Below are 15,850 nucleotides of genomic sequence, written 5' to 3'. Positions count from 1 at the left end.
CGAGGGTGCTCCTGGCAGCATGATACATTGGAGCAGGACTGGGAGGTTGTCTGAACTCCCAGCAGCAGGGGGCTGCTTACACCAATTGTGGTGCCTTCCAGACAGCGCCCAGCCTGCTGAAAGGTTTTCACAGGTGGCCCTGCAAGACCCCCTGTGTGCCACACTTTGCACATGAGCAACAGCAAAGGTCTGGAAATCCACACAGTGAATGTTGACAGGAGTCATCTGGTTGGGGCGTGGGGGCCAGGGGGTGGTGGGCACATCAGTAATTTTTTCTTTTTTTGAGACAGAGTCTCACTGTGTTGCCCAGGCTGGAGTGCAATGGCACGATCTTGGCTCACTGCAACCTCCACCTCCTGGATTCTAATGATTCTCCTGCCTCAGCCTCCGAGATAGCTGGGACTACAGGCACGCACCACCATGCCTGGCTAATTTTTGTTTGTTTAGTAGAGAGGGGGTTTCCCCATGTTGGCCAAGCTGGTCTTGAACCTCAAGAGATTCGCCTGCCTCAGCCTTCCAAAGTGCTGGGATTACAGGCTTGAGCCACCATGCCCAGCCTGTCAATAACTTTTTTTAATCTTCCTTCTGGTTGCCTGTGGTTGTTACTGTTTTTAAGGAATAAGGATGCATTTCTTTTGTAATAAGAAGAATAAAAAGAAACTGTTTCTTGGAAAAAAAAAATAATGCTGCCAAAGGATAGCTAACGGCATGAGAAAATGCCCCAAAACATACAGTTAGGTTTTAAACCAATCAGAAATTTTTAAAAAGACTTGCAAGCTATTACTATATAAATTAATAAAATATATATGTGAACAGCATAGAGTCTTCTTTAAATTTTAGAAGTTGGAAGCAAAAGTGTTCTTAGAGAATTCATTAATTTTGTTTAGAAAAATACCCTGATGGTGTTTCTTGGGGTGAAAGTCAAAGCTCCCCACTGCCACGTGGCTGGGCCGGGTCAGTGGTGGTGGGGAGCTGCCACGGGAACGGGCTGTGGCAGGTGGAGGGAGAGGAAGGGAGAGACCAGGGAGAAGGGAGGCACCTCAGCACCTGGAAGCGGAGAAGGGGGCTGGAAGCTGAGGTCAGCCAAGGAGAAATTCCTCGCGGCAGCGTGCTAGAGACGTAGGGACAGGATGGCTGCACTGAGAAAAATCTGCTTCCAGCAGTGACCTTGGGTGTTTGGTGCTGTGGGGAAAAAATGGGGGCGGGGCTACCCTGAGAAGTCACAGGAAACAGGGCATTGGAGCAAAAAGTGACCAGGGCTTCCTACATATGGGGGAGGGGACTCAAAAGGGTTCCATTGCATGTTAAGATAAGGTGACCCCATGAGTCTAGAGTACTTAGGGACAGCCGAAAGGCAACTCTGAGTTAACCAAATGCATAGAAACTGCACTAGACCAGGTGCAGTGGCTCACCCCTGTAATCCCAGCACTTTGGGAGGCCGAGGTGGGCAGATCACCTGAGGTCAGGAGTTAAAGACCAGCCTGACCAACATGGAGAAACCCCATCTCTATGAAAAAATACAAAAACTAGTCAGACTTGGTGGCAAATGCCTGTAGTCCCAGCTACTCAGGAGGCTGAGGCAGGAGAATCACTTGAAGCAGGAGGTGGAGGTTGCCGTGAGCCGAGATTGAGCCATTGCACTCCAGCCTGGGCAACAAGAGAGAAATTCCGTCTCAAAAAAAAGAAAAAAGAAAGAAAAGGAAAGAAAAGAAAGGATAGAAGAAAGAAAGAAAGAAAACTACACTAAAATGTGAACTGTTTTCTCTGAGTGACGGGATAATAGGTAAAGTTTATTTCCTTCTTTTATCCGTATTTTCCCATTTTTCAATGCTAGGAACTTTATTGCTCTTATAACCACAAAAAGACACCACCAGGCAGGGGTGAATCCTCGCCTCTCCTGAACACAGGGCCTCCCTCCCCGCCGAACCTCCCCTCTCAGGGGCATGCCGGGGGTGCTGCCTGCCCACCCCCATCCTCCTAACCTGCCCCACCCCGCTGGTTGGACCTACAGCGCCCTCTCCCTTGCCACTGGCGGGGGATGGGGGAGCGCGAGTTACCTTCCTCACACCTGAAGTCAGGGAAGGCCACGTCCTGCAGGGGAATCTGCCGCAAGAAGTCGGGGTTCTGGCAGCGAGGGTTCCCCGTCACGATCTTGCGCTTCCGCAGCCAGTCTCCCAGCCAGGCCAGCTGGCAGTTGCAGTTGAAAGGGTTGGCCAAGAGGTTCCTGGAAGAGGCAGGCCAGGTGGCCATGGAGACACCCTGTCCCCCAGCGGTGCCAGCAAACCCCTCCTGTCCACCACAGCAGGACGTGCCACACTCTGGCCACATGGCACCCTGTCCCAGACCACCACCCATCACCAAGAGGACCGTCTCTCAGGACCAGAGGGAGACCTTGAAATGTGGAACCCAGTTTCAGCAAACCACGAAGACCCAGCATCCCCAGGTTGAGCTCTTTCAAAGTGGCTGCCCAAGAGGACCATGCCCTTGGGACGGCTGCTTCCAGAGCCCCTGCCCGCCTGTTCTGGGGGCCAGACTCACAACGTGGAGAGGGACTGGAGGGTGTCAAAGGCCCCCGGGGACACGGTGGTGATCTGGTTGTCGTAGAGCGAGAGCAGCCGGACGTTGCGCAGGCCCGTGAAGCTGTCGTTGTGGATACAGCTGATGCGGTTGTTCCGCAGCATCCTGGGGAGGAGGAGCAGGGAGGGAGGAGAAGGCCTTTGCTGGATCATGCAGCTTCGGCCACCTTGGCACGTTCACAGTTCTCCTCCATAGGTTCTCAGCCACAGAGCCAGGAACACGTGCCAGGCTGGCCCCAGCCAGGTGAGGCAAGTTCTACACACCTGTGCTCGGTCCAGACTGCCCCTGCCTCTGAGAAGCCTCGAGGCTCTGTCTCCCTCTCTTCCCTGCCACTGTCCTGGCCTCGCCCCCATGCCCTGCTTGCCTAGAGTTCCTGCCCATCTTTAGGCCACACTCCACATCAGTGCCCAGGAGACTTCCTGAAACCAAATCCACCTGTCACTCTCCAGCTTAAAGCCCACCCACAGCCTCCAAACTGCCCACAGAGTCATGTTCGAACTCCTTCCTGTGACCTGAGACTATGTCCACCCGGGCCTGGACCATCTCAGCCCTGGCACCTGCCTGCCTCCCGAGAGATGGACTAGCCCTCAGCCTGCTGCTCCGCTGTGACAGCTTTCTAGAATACTCTTTTTCCTCATCTACATCTGGAAAAGCTGCCATTCATCAAAAGCCCAGCTCAAGCCTGATGCAGTGGCTCATGCCTGTAAAAACCAGCACTTCGGGAGGCCAAGGATCCCTTGAAACCGGGAGTATGAGACCAGCCCGGGCCGTACAGCGAGACCTTGTCTCTACCAAATAAATTAAAAATTAGCGAGGCATGGTGGTGTGCGCTTGTTGTCCCAGCTGCTTGGGAGGCTAAGGTGGGAGGATCTCTTGAGCCCAGGAGTTCAAGGTTATGGTGAGCTATGATGGCACTACTGCAGCGTGGCTGCCTGGGCGACAGGGCGAGATGCTGTCTCCCCAAGCAACTGTAACAACAAAACCCGCTCAATTTCACTCCTCAATCAAAAGTAAAAACAAAAACCAAGCCAACACAGAATAGCAAACTCACAAAAGAAAATGTTTATCAACATTCATAAGTGTTCAGTGTTACTACTAATCAAAGACATTTAAGCAATATTGATTTTTTTTGCCTGCCAAATTGAAAAAGAATGAAAGATATGATAATAAGAATGGTAATTATCATAATGAAGTCCAGGACCTGTGAGAGTGAGTGACAGACACTGGCGGGAGGTGCCTTCGTACCTCCCGGGAAGTGCACTTGGTAAGATGTATCAAAACCCCCAAAAAGACACTTTATGTTTTCACTTGTCTACTCCATCTTTTAGGAATTCCTAACAAGTGTTTAATCATGCATTATAAATGAACTTCACAATAAAGATATTGTTACAGGCTGAATGTGTTCCCCTCCAATTCCTATGTCTAAGTCCTAATCCCCAATGTGTTGGGATTAGGATGGGGGCGGTCTTTGGGAGGTGATGAGGTCATAAGGGTGGAGCCCTCATGAACGGAGTTAGCGTCCTTACCAAGGAGATCCCAGAGAGCTCTCCTGCCTTCTTTCAACCATGTGAGGACATCATGAGAAGTCAGATGTGTGCAACCCACAAGCGGGCCCTCACCAGAACCGTCCATGCAGGCACTCTGGTCTAAGATTTCCAGACTCCAGAACTTCTGTTGTCTAAAAACCTCCAGTCTATGGCATTTTGTTATAGCTGCCTGAACCTCCTAAAGCACTTATCAATACAACACGTCTGATAATTTAAAAAAATTTAGAAACAGCCTATGTTGCCAATAATTATATAATACATAGTCATTCAAATTGATGCAGAACATTTTTCTTATATTAGGAATTAAATGTGAAATGGAAAAAAATTTTAATATGTAATGGTGCTCCTATTAAGTTTAAGGAAAAAGCAGATTACTAAATAAAATGTACTATTCCATTAGAATATTTCTGTATGCATGCATGCATGTATGTATGTATGTGTATACATGTATGCGTATGCAGGTTTAGAGATGTGTAAAAGACTGGAAAGACAGTTGTTTATACCAACAATTAACAGTGGTCATTTCCGGATAGTGACGGGGTATGGGCCCTTCTCTTCTCCTGTCCCTATCCAAATCTTCCTTTGAAAGAATTCAACTGACAGGACCCGATGGCTCATGCCTGTAATCCCAGACTTTGGGAGGCTGAGGCAGATGAATCATGAGGTCAGGAGTTCAAGACCAGCCTGGCCAACATGGTGAAACCTCATCTCTACTAAAAATACAAAAATTAGCTGGGTCTGGTGGTGGGTGCCTGTAATCCCAGCTACTAGGGAGGCTGAGGCAGGAGAAGGGCTTGACCCAGGAGGGAGAGGCAGCAGTGAGCCAAGATCACGCCACTGCACTCCAGCCTGGGAGACAGAGCAAGATGAAAGAAAGAGAGAAAGAGAAAGAGAGTGCAAGAGAGAGAGAGAGAAAGAAAGAGAGAGAGGGAGGGAGGGACTGCACAGCCTCCACACCCACATTCAAGGAATACTAGGTAAGCATAAAGAAAAATGAGGCAGCCCTTTAGGAACAGCCTGGAAAGATGGCAATTCTATATTCACAGGTGAAAACAGCAAGCTGCAAAACACAGTGCATAATAAAATTCACTTTTTGTAAAAATAAAGCAGCAAAAATCCATAGGGAGTCCCGTCACACATTCATTTACCTTCTATAAACTCCATGATATGTGCTCAGAGGCAATTCTATCCTGCTGCAGGTTTGGGACTTACACGCAGCCAAGTGGCTTCTAGAGCTGTGCACTATATTCTAGAGCATCCAATATAGTAGCCACTAGCCACATGTAGCTATTTAAATGTATTAAAATAAAATGAAATTCAAAATTCAGTGTCTCAGTAGCACTAGCCACATTTCAACTGCTCCACAGCCACGCGAGGTGATGGGACTGGACAGCACAGACACGACACATTTCCATCCCTGTGGGAGGTCTGATGGACTACCCTGCCTATGGGACACGCTGCACACCCACAGGATCATCTGAAGAGCCAGCACTGCCTGGGCAGATGGGGGGGGATGTCCTGCATCATTCATGGAGGAGCGGATGACCCCAGGATCCCACTGAGGTCCAGGGGTCTGCTCAGCTCAGGCTGGGCTCTGGGTTATGGGATCCCAGCATCTCAGGGACAGCGCAACACCCCTGCTCCCCACTCTACACCCACTGAGTCACCTTGGCAAGGTCATCCAGCCCCTCCTGCCTGCAGTAGCGCCAGCCACTCCTTAACTCACGCTGTGCTCTTACAGTCCGGCCAGATGGTAATGGGAAGGGACCCCTAGGAGGACCCATGTGTCTCCATCCCTTGATGCCAACTGGGCATCGACCCCATGCCCCAGGATACAAGAGAACAGGCCTCACCATAGAGTCACCAACACTTGATGGCCTATTCCAACACAGTCAGGATCCTCAGTTCTCCCCCGCCTCCTGCGAGCTGGGGCCAGGGGAGGGGCTCCTCCAGCCTCTTTCTCTTCCTCTCCCTTGGCTTCCCCTACCTCCTGCAGCTGGCCCACCCTGCTCCCCAGCCCTGCACACTCACAGGGTCCTCAGGCCATCCAGACCCCGGAACATGCCGCTCCGGATGGACTCCAGCTGGTTGGCAGTCAGGTGCAGCTCACTCACAGAGGCTGCGCCCTCGAACGCCCCGTCTTCAATTTCTGACACCTTGTTGTTGCTCAGGTTGCTGAGAGAAGAGGCGGTGGGGAGGATTACATATGGCCCGCACCCAGAGCTTCCTGCAGGCCACACCCCCATGCACAGAGCCCTGGACCCCCAGTGGGGCTGCCCCCACCCCGGCATTTCCCTTCTCCATCCCGGGCCAGCATCCTGACAGACACCTTCCTGCCAGTGGAGAACTCACATTTTCTTCAGATGTGTAAGTTTTTTAAACATCCCAGTGGCCTCCAGGATGGAAATCTCATTGTTATTCAGTCGCCTGTAAGAGGCAAGAATGAACTTACACATCCACAAATGATGGACACTTCAAATCCCTTCCAAACTGAGAATACCTGGGACTCAAACACAGAAGACTCCCAGAAGAATTTATCTGGCAAAGCCAACTGATCCTATTTCAAAGGAAGGCTGGGCCTAGTACTGGGGAGGACATGAATGGGGATATTTTTAACATTAAAAATGCCATGAAAAATTTACAGACGTAAATGACAGATGCTTGCAGGCATCTATGCACATAGACATATGTGTACACAAATTCATGTTTTTAGATAGAGGGATAAAAATAACAAAGGATTTTGGAATCATATCCCCCAGAAGAAGAGAAACGCATCGTTGAGACAAGCCATCCCTGATTCAGGCTGGTGACCTGCCCCGAGTGCCAAAGGCTGGCATCTGCATTTGAGAGGTGAGGAGGGCTGTGAATGAAGCAGAGGAGAGCAGGGTGGGGGCTTCTCCCTGCCCAAGCCAGCGGGTGGCATGTCCTGAGCCAGAGGCTCCGTCTGGGGCTGGACCAAGAAAATCCGGGAGTAGGCCAAGGTGGGTTAGTGGCAGCTAGGGACCAGGGAGGGCTGGGGACCCTCACAGTTCAGCCGTGGACTGGGGGATGCGCTCGGGGATCTTGGTGAGCTTCAGGCTGGAGCACTCCACCATGCTGGCCTCACAGCGGCACTTGTGTGGACAGACCACGTCGCTGCTGCACTCGCTGTTCAGCTGGTAATCCTCCGTGCCTGCCGTGAGAGGGCGGGGGCAGGGGCTGAGGGACCTGGGGCAGGCTCCCAGCAGTCTGGGCCAACCAGGGCCCCCAGCCTGCCCACCCATGCCCACCATCCCCGCCAGGCTGGCCTTGGTACCCCCCACTCTCCTACCTGGAATGAAGTACTGCTCTTTGGCTGGGGAGAGAAGCAGAAACCACAATGCAGGAATCAGCCAGGACCTGCAGGAGCAGCCCAGGCCCCGCCCCACTGCTCAGTGGAAGGCACCCCAGACAGGGCTGAGGAGCCCATCTGCCCAGTCCCTGTGTGCAGAAGGGTGAGCTACAGAGCACGCGTGTTCTTTGCCCAGGCTGACGCTGGGGGTGCCCTATCCAATTAAACCTCTTGCAAGGAACGCCAAAACCATCGACCTCTCACTTGCAATGGCACATGGTGGGGACTGTGCTAACTTTACAGACGGCATCAGATCCTTAACCAGGATCTAGGCTCAGAAGCTGCCCTGCACTGTCCCCAGCTAGATGCCATGGGGACTACAGTTGCTGAGGGTGTTTCTGTGTTCCAAAGCCTGGAGGAGGCTCCTGTCTCACTGAGGAGGGTTCCCAGGCCTCCTGAGTGTCACATAAAAGAGAACTGGCTGGAAGTGGAGGGACCCGAGTCCTCCCTCTGGGACCTTCACAAGCCTTGCTTCTTCCCTAGGCCTCAATAAAATGAGGTGGGACTGAACTACCATTCAGATCAAGCCTAGAATTGTGGGCCCTCACCCTGCAGCCTGGGTTCACAGTAATGAAAGACACCTTTGTGAGAGCCATCCAGGAAACATCGCAGGGTTCCTGAGCAGGCTGAAGACAGACAGACAAGCACACAGGTAGGCAGGCAGGCAGACGGGCAGGCGGGAAGGTGAACAGGTGGGCAGGTGGGCAGGCGGGCAGGCGGGAAGGTGAACAGGTGGGCATGTGGGTAGGTGGGCAAGCAGGCAGGTATGGAGGTAGGCAGGTGGGCAGGCAGGTAGGTGAACAGGCGAGCAGGCAGGCAGATACCTGAGCATCGGAACTTCTTGCTCTTGATCTGCCCGATGCGCTTGTTGGCGAGGCGCCGGGGACTGGCACAGCGGGCCCCACTCGTCTCGATGGGATTGGTGCGCAGGAAGTCCGCCAGCCACTTGAGGTTACAGTCGCAAATGAAAGGGTTCTGGGCCAGGTGCCTGTCCAAAGCAGGCAGATCAGCTATGAGAGACAAGGGCTGCAAACCCGCGCAGACCTCCACCTGGACAGGGCCCTGCTGTGGCTGGGGCCAAGGAGGCTGCCTGTGGTCTGGAGCCTGGGGTCGGCCACAGGGAGAAGGGGGAGAGTAGGGTGAACCCCCAGGGTACAGCCCACCAACTCTGGAGAGGTCCTGCCTGTGCACCACAGGGGAAGGGTCTCTGCCACCCGGAGCTTCCTACTGTCCCTGTTGTACTCCCCATCAACTCTCATCCTGCCCCACCTCTTTCTACTCACCTTTCCCTCCCTCTGTACATTTCATGAGCATGAGTGGAGAAAGGAAGGACCCAGAGACTCCCCAGAGCACCCCTGGCCTTTCACAGGCAAGGACGCCAAAGCCCAGAGAAGGTAACAAAACCTAGAACTCCTGGCACCCAGACCACGGCCTCTGACCCTCCCCAGCGGCCATGGGCCCTGGTTTGTCCCCTTGCCTTCAGACTTGGGTAGCAGCCTGTCTCCTATAGAGATGGATGGGGCTTGGGTGGCAAGGCCTGCTAGAGTCCCTGGGCTTTACCAGAAGTCACCATCCCCACCCAGGGCCACAGGAGTGACCTTTCCTTGACCATCTTATGGCTGTCTCTCAACACAAAGTAAACTCAGAAGCCATGACTAAGCAACCCCTTGCTGAGGAATCACTCATATTCTCTCACGAGCTGCCTGTGTGGTCGGCAGGATAAAGGTGGCGATGGTGGTGGGCAGCAGATGGCAGTGATTGGTTGCTGTGAGCGACTCCATGGGGGCATGGCCTTGGGTGGGCTCTGAGCTACCACAGCACTGGACATGCCCTGCTCATGGCTGTCCAAACCAAGACAGCCTGGGAAGAGCGTTCCTACACCTGTCCTGGCTCTGGAAATCTGCCTGAACCCAGAAGGTGGAGGTTGCAGTGAGCTGAGATTGTGCCACTGCACTCCAGCAGGGCAAAAAAAAAAAAAAAAAAAAAAAAAAAAAAAAAAAAAAAAAAAAAAAAAAAAAAAAAAAAAAAAAAAGCAGCAGCAGCAGCAGCAGCACAGGGAGACAGAGCAGCAGGCCAACTCAAAGGGACTTGCCCTGCCATGTCCACTTTTCCCCCAGCTCACCTCAGACCTTGGTGGTGCTCTCTGCCGTCCCTCAACTCCTAGGCTCTGCCCTCCGGCCCCCAGTTGGGAGCTGGGTCTCTGCCACCTCTCCTTTGCAGTGTCCTTCCCTATTCCCGCCCCTCCCCACCCAAGTTCTGGCTCCTCTCAGCGTTACCAGGTGGACCAGGCCCCGCCCACCTCTTCTGCATCCAGCTCGACATTTATTTCCCCACTTAAACTGTCAGTTTGCACAGACAGGATGTGTTTGCTGATATCCTGGGGGCCGAGTTTGCAGCTCATTTAAGATATACCAGGATTTAAGGACTGCTTATAGCTCCCCCCCAGCTGCCCATCCACACCTGGCTGTGCCTTAGTGCCCCAGCCCCTGCAGGAACCAATTGCTTCTCTTTATTACCATCTTGGCGGAAAACTGTGTAGTCATCCCAGTTGTGTTGCTTAGGCGTGTATTAAAATATTCCAGGTGTGTAGTGTAGAATATCTCCTTTCTGAAAACAGGCTGTGTCAAAGACAACCTATAAAACTTGAACCACCCATAGAAACAGGTGGCTTCTGTATAAACTTTAATATGTTATACAAATTAGAATTTTTAACAGTTTCAAAGGGCAGGAAGCTAGAAAGGGAAAACACTCAGGAGGAAGAAAAAAATCAATTTAGGAAAAAACAATCATGTTAAAGAAACACCCAAAAACTGTGATGCGTATGAGGCCATGCATCTGCCTCTGTGAACATTTCTGGCAGCGGAAGGAAAGGAAGAGAGGACTAATTCTCAGTGTCTTTCTAGGCTCATGCATTAAGGAGTCACAGCTCATTGGAGGCAAAGGCTCAAGATCATTAGTCATTAGGGAAATGCAAATTAAAACCACAATGAGATACCACTTCACACCCACTAGGATGGCTAGAATAAAAAAAAAAAAAAAAAAAAAGACAAACAATACCAAGTATTGGTGAGGATGAGAATGAGAGAAATTTTGAGCCCTCGTAATGCACCATTGGAGGGAATGTACAATAGTACAGCCATTTTGGGAAACACTGGCAATTTCTTTAAAAAAGTTAAACATGAATTTACTATATAAACCAGAAATTCCAAAAGAAATGAAAACATTGGTCCATACAAAGATTTGTGAGTGAATATTCACAGTAGCATTGTTCATAATGTCCCCAAAGTGGAAACCACTCCAAATGTCCATCACCTAGAATGGACAAGCAAATTGTGGTCTATTTACACAATGGAAAAATTATTTGGTGATAAAAAGGAAGAAGTGCTGATACATGCTGCAATATGAATGAGCCTCAAAAACATTATGCTAAAGAAAGAAGTCAGTCACAAAAGATGGCATATTGCATAATTTCATTTGTTTGTTTGTTTTTCTGAGTTAGGGTCTCACACTGTCACCCAGCCTAAGTGCAGTGGCACAATCAGCTCACTGCATCCTTGAACTCCTGGGCTCAAGGAATCCTCCCACCTCAGCCTCTTGAGTACTTGGGACCACAGGCATACACCACCACACCTAGTTAATTTTTAAGAATTCTGTGTAGAGATGGGGATCTCACTATGTTGCCCAGACTAGTCTGAAAATCCTGGCCTCAGGTGATCCACCCACCTCAGCCTCCCAAAGCACTGGGATTATTACAGGTGTGAGCCACTCACTGCACCTGGCCTGTATGATTCCATTTTAATGAAAGGTATAGAAAAGCCAATCTACAGAGAAAGAAAAACGGATCAGTGATGGCCAGCAGCTGAGTCTGGAAATGGGAACAAGGGATTTGGAAAGGAAGGTGATGGAAATGTTCTAAAGTTGAATTGCAGTGATAGTTGAACTCTGGAAATTTACTAAAAATCATTGAATTGTACACTTAGAACAGATGAACTTTATGGTATGCAAGTTATACCTCAATAGAGATGCTTCTCTCTCTTTTTTTAATGTTAAATCTCTTGGGGCAAGTAAAACTGCAGCAAAGTCAATACTGTTACACAGGCACTTGGCCACAGATCTTGGCGCTATGGACAAATCAAACATGATTTGGTAAATTTAAATCTGCTCAGGTTTAATAAAATAAGACTCAGTCAAGGAGCTGAACCACTTGAGGTTTTAATAATAGTACCTGATAGTACCTTGGATTTATATTTCTTTTATTCTTGTTCCAAACTGTAGTTCAGTTGTTAACATCTAATATATGTGCATGAAAGTTCAGTTTTACGTTACATCCTTCAATAATGAGTTCTGTTCTTACAGAAAAAGCACAATTAAAGGGGAAGCTAAGTACTTTCTCAGTAATGATGAAGAGATGCCCGAGATAAAATTCCTGTTCTACTGGATGTTCTACAACACTGGGTGTGTCACGTGACCTCCCTCAGTCTTGGTTTTAAGTAAAATCAGGATGATAGAACCTATCTTCATAGTGTCACAGTAAGTATTAAGATAATGCATGCAAAGGACAGTGGCTCACATGAGTCTCTCATTCCCATTCCCCATCCCCAAGGTTTTCCTGTGTGGGAGTCCCCAGCCATTAAATCTTCGCATGTTTCTCTCAGACATTCTGCCAGCTTCCTAAAATAGTCCATCTTGCCAGTGTCTCCCTGTACCCTCTAATTTCACATACTTGGCACGGTTTCCTCGTGGGGCTTCCTCTTCATCTCCCTGGCTATAAGTAAATTAATTAGCAGGAGTTGGGCTGCAGGCAAATTTGTGGACTTTAATGAGTTTGTCTTTGTGGCTGACATCTCTGGTGATGTGCAGAGTCCCCAGGGGTCATGAGCTGTACCTTTTACTCAGCCTGTTTGGAACCTATCCCAATACCCCATGCAGATGTTATCTGGTCATGAGCACTGCCTGTCCCACATAGAGGCAGGGATGACAGTGACAACAATGGACATGATAATATTAATAATTAATGCTCATTAAGTGCACACCACAGGACCCACAAGTCAGCACATGCCATCTAACTTCAGGCTCAGATTTAAAGATGAGGAATGAAGGGGAGCACTTAAGTGTCTAAGTTTAACCACACAGCAGAGGAGAGTTTTCTTTACATGGAAACATTCCAGCTAAATATAAGGATTCTGTTTTAAAGCATAGTCACAACTGCATTAGAAATGAAAAAGAATGTTAGAATTCTGATATGGTTTGGATGTTTGTCCCCGCCAAATCTCATGTTGAAATGTAATCCCTGGTGTTGGAGGTGGGGCCTGGTGGGAGGTGTTTGGATCAGTGTTTGGTTGAATCTGTATCCATCCGTTTTTGTGTTTCTACAAAGGAATACCTGAGACTAGGTAATTTATAAAGAAAAGAGGTTTACTGGGCTGACAGTTCTGTGGGCTGGATGAGTACAGCACCAACATCTGCTCAGCTTCTGGTGAGGCCTCAGGAAGCTTACAATCATAGCAGAAGGTGAAGCAAGGCTAGGCATGAGACTGGATCTCTGATGAATGGCTTGGTGCTGTCCTCGTGGTAATGAGTGAGTTCTCACTCTGAGTTCATGCAAGATTGGGTTATTTAAAAGAGCATGGCACTCCCCTCTCCCGCTCTTGCTCCTTCTCTTGCCACGTGACCTGCCTACCCTTCCTTTGCCTTCTGCCATAATTTTAAGCTTCCTGAGGCCTCACCAGAAGCCAAGCAGATGTTGGTGCCATATGAGTACACCCCACAGAACTGTTAGCCAAGTAAACATCTTTTCTTTGTAAACTACCTCGTCTCGAGTATTCCTTTATAGCAACACAAAAACAGACTGATACAAATTCAAAATCACCATTTCAGCATTCCTAGTGAATTAATGGGTTCAGGCACTGAGATCAATGGCTGTTTTTATCACAAAAAGGAGACAGCCAGACATGTGCCTCCTGATAGGAAGTCCACAATCCCATCTATAAAGTCATCTTGCCAAATAAACAAATAAATCAAAACCGAACCTGACCAAGCTCCTAAATCCAATTTTCAATCTGCAGGACACAGAGAGGACAGAGGAACAGGTCAAACTGTACCACAGGGATGCAATCAACAAAATCTAGACCCTACAGAACCAATGATGCAGTGTCTTCAACAAATCAATTGCAAGGAAAAGGGAAATGGAGAGGACACAGAGGTTAAGAGCAACTTAAGAGGTACATCAACCAACATAAACCAACATCAGCCAATTATATTGCACAGGCTTTATTTAAATCCTGATTCAAACTATTAAAAATTGTATAACATGTAAGAGACATTTGGAAATTTGAACACTAATTAGATACTTGATGATATTAAGGAAATAATTATACATTTTTTTAGATACAGTAATAGTGTTGTCATTGCGTTTTTAAAGAATCCTTGTCTTTTAGAGATATGTATGAAGCCTGTATGATAACAATATAACGTCTGGGATTTGTTCAAAATATTTTGGGTGGCAGGGAAGGGGGGAGGGATAGGCAAAACAAGACTGCATTGGAGTTAAAGCTGGGTGATGAATACTTGGGTGTTCACCGTAGTGTAGTACCCTTTGTTTTTTTTTTGAAACAGGGTCTCACTCTGTTGCCCAGACTGGAGTGCAGTGGTATGACCACAGCTCACTGCAGCATCAACCTCCTGGGCTCAAGAAAGCTTTTTATTTTGCCTCCCAGGTAGCTGGGACTATAGGTGTGTACCATCATACCTGGTTACATTTTTAAAATATTTCTTGTGGAGATGGGGTGCCCAGCCATGTTACCCAGGCTGGTCTTGAACTCCTGAGCTCAAGCAATCCTCCTGCCTCGGCCTTCCAAAGTGTTGGGATTACAGGCATGAGCCACCATGCCTGGCCTACTGTACTACTCTTAATCTGCTTCTAAGTTTCCACAATAAAATACTACAACAAATTACCAGATTTATTGCTATTTTTTTACTTACAGTCACCATTGTCATTATAGTATTTCATCTGATTTACATTATGAATTGTAAGAGGCACTATCATTTTTGATGTGCCACTGATAACATGCCTCCCAGTTTCAGAGCTGTTAATGCGGAAACGTGTCTTAGAACCAATGCACTATATTATCATCATCACCAACAATATTACTGTTAGCTAAAGCCAGCATTTATCAAGCACTTGTGATGAGCTAAGCTTTGTACACACATCCTCTTTCATTTCATAACAACTCTATGAGAAGGTGTCCCCATCTTATGGATAAATAAAAATGAGGCCCAGAGAAGCTGCCCAGAGTCACACAGCCCTAAGAGGCCTAGGTGGACTTTGAACCCAGGACGGTCTAACCCAGGTCTGTGCCCTTCCTCTGTAAGAGACCACCCTCAGTGAGCACAACAGGCCAGAGCCGGACAGCTGCCTGTCCCTGGAGACTGCAACCTCCCCCAGACCCTCCTGCTGGGAGGGGAGAAGAAGGTGGCATCAGGGCACTCACAGCGTCTGGATGGCCCGCAGGGAGGTGAACGTGCCCTTGGCAAGGCTCTGGATCTTGTTGTCATACAGGGAGAGCAGCGAGAGGTTCTGCAGGTCCTGGAAGGCATCGGGCCGGATGCAGTTGATCTTGTTGGCATTCAGGAGCCTGTGGGCAGAGCCAGGAGCAGGTGGTAAGGGGAGAGGCTCAGCATCAGACCCATCCCATGTCCTGGGTGTTTTGTACTATCAATAAAGAACAAAATGCTGCCAACTAAATGATGTGCTACTGATTATAGTGTGCATCCCCGTTTCAGAGCTGTTAGTGTGGAAGCAACATGTGCCTTGGAACCAGTGCACTATATCATCATTATCGTCATCATCACCATCGATATTCAGCCCCTGCCTCCGTTCTTACAGGGAGGCAACCACCGAAGTGGGCCCAGGGAATCTGCCCTCTGGATGTCAGCTCCACACAGAGGGGCCTGGAACTCCGACTGCCTTCTCCATGCACAGGGACATCTCGGTCAACCCACTCTTCTCTCTTTCCAAGAATTGCTAGAGATGCCCTGTGGGATTCTGGGAAAGCGGAGAGCCACCTTGCAAAGGCATTTTTTGGGGAGCTCCTCCTCCTTCTCAGAGGTCCATTGGGTTCCCCAGGCAGCTGAGTTGGAGCATTCGTGTTCAGTGCCTCTTGAGTCCTGGGAGAAAATCCTTGCCTGAAAGTTCATGGCTCAAGGAGGCCGAGCCGGCATGGGTGTCCCCCTGCAGGAGAAAGCTCTGTCCCCAGCCACACCAGGCTCCTCAGGAGCATGGGCCAAGTCCCAGCAGCCTCCCTGCTCTGGCATCCTGTGAGCAGCTCTGAAGCTGCCTCTGCCTCCCTCTCTGGGC

General features: G+C 49.3%; 1 protein-coding gene across 4 annotated transcripts in view; it reads right to left on the bottom strand.

Annotated features, from left to right (window-relative positions):
- The window catches only part of SLIT1 (slit guidance ligand 1), a 191,135-nt gene that overhangs the window by 40,901 nt on the left and 134,384 nt on the right, over nt 1-15,850 (bottom strand). For all 4 annotated transcript variants that reach the window (XR_001817610.2, XR_001817609.2, XR_001817611.2 and 1 more), the window contains exons 13-20: nt 14,985-15,128; nt 8,319-8,482; nt 7,435-7,458; nt 7,152-7,296; nt 6,477-6,551; nt 6,156-6,299; nt 2,539-2,682; nt 2,058-2,224 (exon numbers count right to left, since the gene is read on the bottom strand). Coding sequence is in view for 1 of the 4 variants with exons in the window: in XM_017502778.2 (XP_017358267.1) it covers nt 2,058-2,224; nt 2,539-2,682; nt 6,156-6,299; nt 6,477-6,551; nt 7,152-7,296; nt 7,435-7,458; nt 8,319-8,482; nt 14,985-15,128 (1,007 nt within the window). In the remaining 3 variants the exon portion in view is untranslated. The remainder of the gene's footprint in view (nt 1-2,057; nt 2,225-2,538; nt 2,683-6,155; nt 6,300-6,476; nt 6,552-7,151; nt 7,297-7,434; nt 7,459-8,318; nt 8,483-14,984; nt 15,129-15,850) is intronic.

Source organism: Cebus imitator, unplaced genomic scaffold, assembly GCF_001604975.1.
Source record: "Cebus imitator isolate Cc_AM_T3 unplaced genomic scaffold, Cebus_imitator-1.0 Scaffold299, whole genome shotgun sequence".
NCBI lineage: Eukaryota > Metazoa > Chordata > Mammalia > Primates > Cebidae > Cebus > Cebus imitator.
This window is presented reverse-complemented; position numbering and strand designations above follow the sequence as displayed.